The 10,290-nt window shown below is 33.1% G+C and overlaps 1 protein-coding gene across 1 annotated transcript; it reads left to right on the top strand.

Annotated features, from left to right (window-relative positions):
• Positions 1 to 2,044: 2,044 nt before the first annotated feature.
• On the top strand, positions 2,045 to 9,742 carry LOC137089657 (sterile alpha motif domain-containing protein 3-like). The gene is made up of 11 exons (XM_067453223.1): positions 2,045 to 2,584; positions 3,268 to 3,319; positions 3,820 to 3,911; positions 6,558 to 6,687; positions 6,828 to 7,049; positions 7,245 to 7,332; positions 7,831 to 7,983; positions 8,120 to 8,314; positions 8,432 to 8,606; positions 8,989 to 9,068; positions 9,356 to 9,742. Coding segments are annotated over exons 2-11 (1,425 nt in total). The 5' UTR covers positions 2,045 to 2,584; positions 3,268 to 3,317; the 3' UTR covers positions 9,644 to 9,742.
• Positions 9,743 to 10,290: the final 548 nt, after the last annotated feature.

Below are 10,290 nucleotides of genomic sequence, written 5' to 3'. Positions count from 1 at the left end.
GCGGATTGCTCACTTAATGTAACTGGAGTGGATGCAAACACGGAGGCGATTAACATCAAACAGATCGCACTTTATTCCCCGCTGAACTCTCATCACAAACTCCCTTTCCGTCCACAGCATTACATAATAAACCCAAATAACTGACTGTTAGCTACAGAAAACAGAAAATAATCCCCACACATGGGAGCTCAAGACTCAGGACACATACACAAAATGCAGACGTTTGCAGGGAGCGCGCGCAACTCTTAAAGGGGCCACACTATATTTCTACTCGTTACAGCGTGCTTTAGTTTCATCATCATGGAAAGGTCAAAGCCATCAGGGGCTCAGTATCGTAAAAAGAAAAAAGAGGAAATATAAAAAAAAGAAAGCGAAATATACAGGTATGTTAGCCTACACTGTAAAAACTAAAGGTGCCTCAAAAATCCTATCGGGTGCTCAAGGAACTTCAAAATGTATTTTAAGTGCCTCAAAGCTCTTTCTCCTATAGTAGGGTTACTTGTGGAACCACTTACAGTCGTTACGGTTCTTGCAGGAACTTTTGGGAACCTTTAAGCACTCTGTATTCAGTCATGAGGTCCTTGAGTAACCTTTTAACTACCATGAGACCTTGAAGTGCTTTAAGGGAACTTAGAGGAACTCAAATTCTATAAAACGGTTCTTGTAAGATCTGTAAACATTTCAGTGGTTCCTAGAAGATCTCTTTTGTAAAAGCCAGCATCTGGTGGAACCTGGAAGTTCTGTGAGGCCATATTAAGATATACATGTTGTCTATATATATATATATATATATATATATATATATATATATATATATATATATATATATATATATATATATATATATATAGCCTATATATATATATATATATATATATATATATATATATATATATATATATATATATATATATATATATATATATATATATATATATATATATATAGGCCTATTATTATTATTATTAATAATAATAATAGGCCTATGTCTTGGTCTGTTTTTACCGACGACAAACAGTACAAATGTGACCGCTAAATGAACAGCATTTGATATTTTGCATTTTTAAATTCTGAATTAAATAACTTTCAGGACAATAGGCTAAACTGTTCAACTAATAGGAAGTATTGTTATGTTGTTATTGTTTTCAGTCAAGTGACAATCGCGGAGCCTTGGAGGGCAAAACCGCAATAAAACTGCAGGACAAGCCTGTCAAATTTCCATCTTAAAACAAAAAATATGTGAACAAGATGCACGTTTTGGGTACTTATGATTCATATAGCGCAGTATTTTAATAACTAAAAACAGCGGGACGTTTTTAAAACGCTTAACGTGAAAAATACTAGTGTGAGTTGCACCAATAAGGATTCAATTAACGCTAATTAAGATTTGTTGATATGGGTTTTATTTTAAGTCTTGTTGCACCCTATTTTTTTACAGTCTATGGTTGCACCACTTAATTTTAAACATACATGAATTACGCAATAAAACCGTTATAGAGGCAGAGCTGATCAAGCAGCAGACAGAGGTGAACCGAAAGAATCCTTATCAGTGCATCCCACCATTAAAACAGTTATATTAAAATATGTTGCACTAATATTCTGTGTTCTGCTTTCCTGTACAAGTGCCATATCAATAAGGTGTATATTGTATTTGGTATTTTAATATCACTGTCTTACTGCATTAATAACCTAACCTGGTAAAAATGACTGGCAGGCAATGGAGGAGTTTCCCTCAAGGTGGGCGTTCCTATAAGCCTGTGACGACACGAGAAAACTATGAATGGCCAAAATGAAACTTAATACAAATATAATATTTCAAAAGGTGTAATTATTATTATTATTATTATTATTATTATTATTATTATTATTATATTGGGCCTATTGTAACATAACTATAATAATAATAATAATAATAATAATAATAATAATAATAATAGTATTATTATTGTTATGATAAGTAATAATAATAATAATAACAACAACAACAACAATAATCCGAAGAGGAAAGAAGGAGAAGAAGACGACGACGACGACGAGGGCTCTCTGGCGTCCTGCGCGCGCTCAACGCAAGAAGCGGCGATTCAAAAAAAACGGACATTTCTTCAAAATAACCGCTTCATATGACTTTTCAATTTAAGGTGAGTAAAGTCGCCAAAATAATTATACAAATTAGATACAATGTGTACACACAAGGCCACACATATACGCTTAATTGCATGGCTGTGTAAAAATGTCTGTTTTATACTTTTTTTTATGTTTTAGTAAAAGTGAAGACTAATAAGCATTCGTATAACAACAGTTTGACTACAAATACCATAGTAAAATTGTTAGTGTATCAAAACCAGGGTTCATTTGACGTTACCATGATTTTTAATCGTTTTTTAGTACGTTTTTTTTTTTAGGAAAACGATTATTAACCTTAGTAAGGGTTCATAAAGGTAATGATTTGTATAACGATACTGTGTTATGTTAAACTGCTATATTTTTGCCCTAACTCTAACCCTTTCCTTTTATATTTTTTTCTCCTCTAGTATATCTAGTATATTTAGCATTGATCTGGAAAAAAAGTGTTCATTGAGCAAATGTAAGTATATTTCTGGACTTATATAAAATAAATAAATGAAATGGTGTTTGTCAGTTAGGCCTCATAAAACACAATCTGAAAATTATTTAACCAGTCAATCATGAAAGAAAATTATTTTTAAATCAGTTTATGAATTAGGGGGTTCATTATTATTAGTTTATTATTATTATTTTTCATTATTTTATGTTTAGCAGATACATACAAACAAAGGCTTGTTGTCTTTGTTGTCCACTAGGGGGAGCCACAGGCTAAGGAAAAGTTTGAGCCTAATCCATTTCTGTCAGTTTCCATCCTTTTGAATGGAAAGAAATGCATAGATTTAGTTTATTTTTGTAACTTTGGTGTACTGACAGAATAACTGTTTATAGTTTGGTGTAAAAACCTGTGAAATGCTTATATATCATACAATGTTTATTTACACATTATAAAACAAAGTTGCCACTATTAAATATATTGCTGTCCATTAAGAATTAATTTTATTAATTTTATTTTATTTGTTTATCAATAAAAAAAAACAGTAAGAGGGAGTAATATTTTTTTTTAGAGTGAAGTTTTTGTTGTTGTTGTTGTTGCTGTAGCGGGTTTTGTTATATCTTAACTATTTATTAATCATGAGACATAATATTTTTTTACTGTACAAACATCCACCCTAACCCTTTCCTTTTATTTATTTTTTTCCTCAGAACATTCATTATTATTTATCTGAAAAATAAGGTTCACTAAGCAGAAGCTAATGTAAGTATATTTCTGGTATATAGTAGTGGAATTTTATATGGTGTTTGTCAGTCAGGCCTTATTCGAAACAAATTCAGAAAATTATTTATAATTTAATCAATTTGTGGACTTAAATACCACATAATAAGAAACATTTCAATTGAAACACTAATCATTTACATGGGGCACTGGATGCTTGCCATTTGTGGCTATACTCTTTTATTCATTTATTCTAATAATCTAATCATTCTGAAGGATCATGTTCCACTGAAGACTGATAGTGGTGAAGACTGAGATTATATATATATATATATATATATATATATATATATATATATATATATATATATATATATATATATATATATATATATATATATATATATATATATACAAATAGAAAAGTTATTTTAACTTGTATTTGTATATTATTTACAACTTTACTGTTTTTACTGTATTTTTAATCAAATAAATGCAGCCTTGATGAGCATAAGTACTGACTCATGAATTGACTTTTAAAGGGACATCTCTAATGTGAGGCTGTGGACAGTTTCTGATGTCTGTTGCTGGCTGACAAGAAATGACCTCTCTGCACTTGCCCCATCTTTTGAAGGTGTGTAAATAGTTGAACAATGACTGTTTATAATTGCCCACTGTGCAACAAGAAGGCATTTTATCTTACCCATTTACTCAAACACATTGGACTATACCATCAACATGAGCCTCATTTTCATATAACTTGTGGACTTAATGGATGCAGCCATTACAGTAGTTGTTTTACTTCCTACCGTTCTCATGTTTATCGAAAACACAAGGAACTGCTAAAACGCAATCTTTCAGCAGACAGCCATCAACATGATTTAGGATCAGGCATAGAAGATGATGAGCATGATTTAGGATCAAATATCCCAGAAGCTGATGAGCATGTATTCTGTGACCTAATACAGAATGATCAAAAGTCTTGCAACCTTACTCACGAACAACTAATTGAAGGTTTAAAAAAAAGCCTTTGCTTGTTCATTTTAAAAATCTGTGAAAAGCATACAGTGCCAGCAGTTGTACAGAAAAGTGTTGTAGAAGATCTCAGAACAGTATGTGACACATTTATCACACATTACACAGAAGCCATCCGTTTTCATCTGGCAAAAAAGCAAATACACATTGAAGATGACCATGAGCTTCAGGTGTTGCTTGATAACGGCTTGTTTTTTGAGCAGTGCATAAAGAACATTAGTTCTGAATGGATGCTGGAACAATACTGCGTCAGGGAGCTGGCTATGATCAAACCTATCGAGATATGCCTTAACAAACAAGAGAATGAAAAAATAATTTCATTCCAGTACATCCCCCTACTTGCTTTGCTGCAAAAGCTTGCAAAGAACAAAGATGTCTGGGCCACTCTCAATAAAGCCCAATCTGCAAATGATGAAATCCTCACAGATTTTACAGATGGTGAAATGTTTAAATCAAACAGACACATGACCTTTCATAGCTTACGTCTCCATTTTTATGTTGATGAATTTGAAGTGGTCAATCCACTTGGCTCAAAAAGAGGAAGACACAAACTAACCGCGGTCTATTTTAAGCTGGGAAATCTGGACCACAAGGATACATCCAAGATACAAAACATTTATTTGTCCACACTGGTCCACCATCGTTTCCTCAAAAATGACCTCACATCTTATGACGAAGTACTTCAGCCTCTTATTACTGATCTTGCAGTGTTGGAAACTACTGGGCTTATGTTGTCATGTGAAGGAGAAAGTAGGTTATTTAATGGTACAGTGGCATCTGTATCAGCAGATAACCTGTCTGCGCATGCCGTAGCAGGACTCACCAGAAGTTTTTCATCTGGTAGAGTTTGCCGTTTTTGTCTGGCAAATGCAAAAGACATCAAAACTAAATTCACAGAGGAGGAGTTCACCATGAGGAATGCTGGCAATTACAGGTATCATCTTGATGCTGTTGAAGAAGATTCAGCCAATTCATCAGTCTATGGAATCACCAATGCCTGTTGCTTTTCAAAGCTGGAGCATGTACCCTCTCCAATAATACATCTCTTTCCACCGGACATTATGCATGACTTCTATGAGGGGATAATACCAATGGTCCTTAGTCTAAGTATTTCCCAGTGGCTAAAAGAGAAATACTTTGCACTAAGTGACTTAAATTATGAGATTGAGCACTTTCCTTATGGCAAAAATGATGTGCTATCAAAACCTGTACCACTCTCAGATAGAGCTCTCAAAAGTTGTCGTTTGGGAGGCAGTGCCACAGAGAATCTTACCCTTTTTCGACTACTGCCATTTATGATTGCAGAACAAATTCCAGAAACCGACTGTTTATGGAGGCTCTACCTCCTTCTTCGAGAGATAGTGGACATTGTCATTGCTCCTGTTATAAGGAGATCCTGGATTCCATATCTATCAGAGAAGATAGTTGAATTTTTGTCCACATTCCATCAGCATTTTCCTGGGAAAATCACCCCGAAGATGCATTACATGATCCATTATCCAAGATTAATCCTATCTTATGGTCCTCTGGTGCATCTGTCCTGTCTCCGCTTTGAAGCAAAACACCAGTATTTTAAAAGAGTGGCCAGAGTTCTTGGGAACTTTAAAAACATTACGAAGACTCTTGCCAGGCGACATCAGTTTAGACAATGCTGGGAACAATCAGATACTGATTGCATTGGTATCACCGCTGAAACTGCAGACACACGAAATATTCCTTTACAGGCTCTGCCAGTTGACGCACGTGAAGCCTTAATGTCTCAAACAACCTCTCTGCCTGGGACTGTCAGTAAAACAACATACATATATGTAAACAGTGTGGCATACCATATGGGAGACTGCATCGTTGTCAACACAGCACATGCAGAGGAGATACCAGTGTTCATGGAGATCCGGGGAATATACTGTGTCAATCAGACTTGGCTTCTGTGTGGGAAAATGTTAATTCCTTCATACTTCGACAATCATTTCAACTCATATGTTGTTGAGGAGACGTGTCAATGGACTGTTGTAAAACCTGGTGAGGAGATTGGCCACCACTGCCTTGATGGTTACAGGAAGTCAGATGGGCAGATATCAATACCACTTCGACACTGGATTACAGTCAGTCCCGCTTGATAATAGTTTTTCCTTTCTCCTTTTTTTCTAAATAACCATTTTTATTTCAGATAAATGTTGTATTTAATAAATTATTTTTCAAGCTAATTATTTCATTTGATATAAGAATAAAATGTTCTCTCTTTTAGAACACCAAATAGATGGAGATACATTATTGGCACTGAACGACAGGATGGTGGAGCAATTGGTGCCAATAATAAAACAAAGAATTCAATTTAATCGAATGATGGATAAGCTGAATATGGGCAAGAATAATGAGTATGTCAATTTAATTAAAATCTGAAATGTTTCTGTTTTAGTTTTTAAAATTAGTTCAGCAGCAGTACAATTTATAATTTTTTTTTAGAAAAAAGAGAAAAAATGTTAACCGTGACAATAATGGTTATTTTGTCCTGTAGCTTAGTACTCACTTCAGGTGGAAATGGGTCATTATCTAATATAGATCATGAGACAAATGCAGGACAAACATGGCCAACAATTTTCAAATTACCAGATTTCCCAGCTCTGCTAAAACAAAAAATGGAAAACAACATGGCTGAATTGCACCAGCCAACATTCCGTTCTAAATGGAGGTCACAGATTGTGCAGGTGCTGTTCGACTACATATGCACCATAACTTGGTAAGACACACACACACTATATATATATATATATATATATATATATATATATATATATATATATATATATATATATCACTGATAGAAAACATAACATTTTGAATAGACATCTGAGTAAATATTAGTTACATCTTCTGTTGAGTGTCCACAATGATACTACACATACTTTATACCAGCAAATGTATCATTTCTAAGGTATCCTACACAGCAGCAGTATAAAGAAGTGTGTACTGCACTCACTGAGATGTATCCAAACTTGAGAGACCAAACCGGCATTGGATATGTGAGATGTTTTTATTTATTTTACAATTTCACCACTGCCCTAAGTTTGCGCATAACTCCTTTAGAAATTCACCATTCGCTTAAGAATAAAAGCTACTTTGAAAGTGAATGATAACAGGAGAATGATCAAATGATGTCAGAAGTTTCATTTGTGTCTAAAATTTCCCTTTAATACCAAGACTACTATTAAAGAAACAGTTAAACAAAAAATAATAATTCTGTTATTGTTTACTCATCCTCAAGTTGATGCATTAATTTATTTGTTCTGCTGAACAGAAAATAATATATTGAAGAAAGTCAATATAGTTCAAAGGAACAAAGAAATGTATACAAATTTGGAACAACTTGGGGGAGAGTAAATGATTAATAATAATAATAATAATAATAATAACAATAATAATAATAATTTGCTACATTTAAGTGCTATTTCTGGGTCCTCATGATGACTGAATTATAATTTTTGGGTGAACTATCTCTTTAAATTGTTTGTTGTTATCAGGAATCTTGGCATGGAATGTTGAGAAACAAATTCAAGAAGGAACGGAAACCTCTTGTAGATCTGAATTTAATTAATGTGCCAGGACAATACATGAGAAAAGGAAGAAAAAGAAGTCTGGATGAAAATGAAAATGATACTGCTTCAATTGCTGATGTAAGTTTAATACACTTGCATTTAAAATGTTCTGACTGCATAGCACATCCTTCCAGTTTTTGTATTTGTCTGAGAGTGCTGCTCTTTCGTTCACTGTTGACTATAAACTATTACAACTATTGTTTTTTTTACTCAGATGACTACAGAGGATGAATTTAGTATTAGACAGCACATTAGCAAGATGAACACAGAATGTGAGAAAAAGAAACCTAACATCTCCATGCTCCAGGATAAAATGAAGAGAACCGAGAGGGATAGAGATGTCTACATAAAAGAGAAATCCACTCAGGAAGTACTAATTAAGTACCCTGCCTTACGCTTACCGGCAATTGTAAGATTGACATATCTTATCTAAATCAAAAACAATAATGTGCTTCAAAGTGTAAATCAAGTGCCATCTAAATATCTTTGGTAATGTAAATTCTGAAAAGATCTTTTTTCAAATCAGATTTTTTCAGAAATGAAAACAAAATACAATACTGATGTGGACAGAAGAATTTTGACTGGATTTGGGACCACTGCAGAAAAAATTGTGACTGAGGCACAAAGAAGAGGTGTGGCTAAGGATCTACTGGCTATGTACAACACTGCACTTCAATCACATGCTGAAGAGGCACACAAAGGTGAATATTTTGTATTGCTTACATTAGATAAGCAATGAAAGTTTATAAGTAAAATTATTTGTTTCTGTAATTGTGAACCCTCACACTCAGCATAAACATGCATTCAACATATAATTTGTACAGTCAATATTTTTGTCCACAGCTACTGTATGTGTTTTTTCTATATATATATATATATATATATATATATATATATATATATATATATATATATATATATATATATATATATATATATATATACATATATACACATATATACATACATATACATATACATACATATATACATATACATATATATATATATATATATATATATATATATATATATATATATATATATATATATATAAAATCATTATTTTCTTTACATTTCTAGGCCTCATGGTCATTGCAGGAATCCTTGTCTTGCCGTACCTGTTACATGATGATCCTGCTGGACTGTATGTAATAAACAAGGTCAGTTTTTAATTATGCAAATGTTTTGGGTCATTGATGATTCAAATAATCAGCTTAAAGTTATGCCAGTTATTGATAGAGATTTTGTGCAATTAGCCGCTCCACAACCTTAAAGCCATTGCTACAAAGAATAAATGGCCTTGAATATTATGTATATTGTTAGCTTAGTGACCAGCTAAATTTGCTGTTCCTTATTTTTAAGTCACTTTGGATAAATGTGGAAAATGAATACATGTTAAAGTTTTGTAATGAAATTGTATCTTAACCCCTCTTTTTTCAACCAACAGCCTCAACAGAACCTCACACCAACAATGGTGATCACTGGCAACCCATTTGGTGAAAGCAGCATTGCAGTATTTCTTGATGGTGAAGAACTGTTTGCTGATGAACCGGATGACATAACCATGGGAGTAGGCCTCACTATTAGTGCCTACTTCCTATTCAACATACAATACAACAAACCAATTAAAAATACACTTACTTTTCTGCAGCATCTGTTAGGGATTCAGAAGGAGAGCATCAAGCTACCTATAATTGTGTTAAGGCTCATAAATTACTTAAAATGCCAAGTGTGAACATGTTACAGTTGACTGCATTTTACAATCTACTATAGTAAATTTGAATTGTACTATTTGTACTATTGAATTGTATATATATTTTAACAATCATATTTATCTTTTATAAATATGCATATGTATATGCATAGTTTTTCATGTGTAAACTTTATGTATAATGTACTAACATTATTCACTTCACTGAAATAGATGTTGATGTAGCTATTGACTGTTCAATGTAAATATTTATTTAACTTTTTATTCAATCAATATTGTTGTTTATTAATAAAAAAATGTTTGCTTTGCATTTGGTTTTAGTTTTTCATTTTTCAATCAAATAAAATGTAAATAGATAAATGTTATTTTATAGTAGATAAAAGTGCGTTATAAATACAATTATTATTATTATTATTATATGGGGGGGGGGGGGTAGTTACATTGGAAAATGGTGCCTTGAAGCACCCTGGGTGGTTCATAAGGAAGGGTTCCTCAGGAATCCTGGGTGGTTCCTCAGAGAACCGCCTCTTTTGAAAGGGTGCCTAGAGGATCTACAGACGGTTCCGCCGGTGTGGCAAAGTGAAGAACCCCAAAAGGTTCCTCGAGGCACCTTTTATTTTTACAGTGTACTTATTGGTTACTTGTTCTCTACTAAAGCCTAGTTCAGACTG

Source organism: Pseudorasbora parva, chromosome 9 (assembly GCF_024679245.1).
Source record: "Pseudorasbora parva isolate DD20220531a chromosome 9, ASM2467924v1, whole genome shotgun sequence".
Classification (NCBI taxonomy): domain Eukaryota; kingdom Metazoa; phylum Chordata; class Actinopteri; order Cypriniformes; family Gobionidae; genus Pseudorasbora; species Pseudorasbora parva.
Note: the sequence above shows the minus strand (reverse complement) of the source record. Positions and strands in the feature narration are given on the sequence as shown.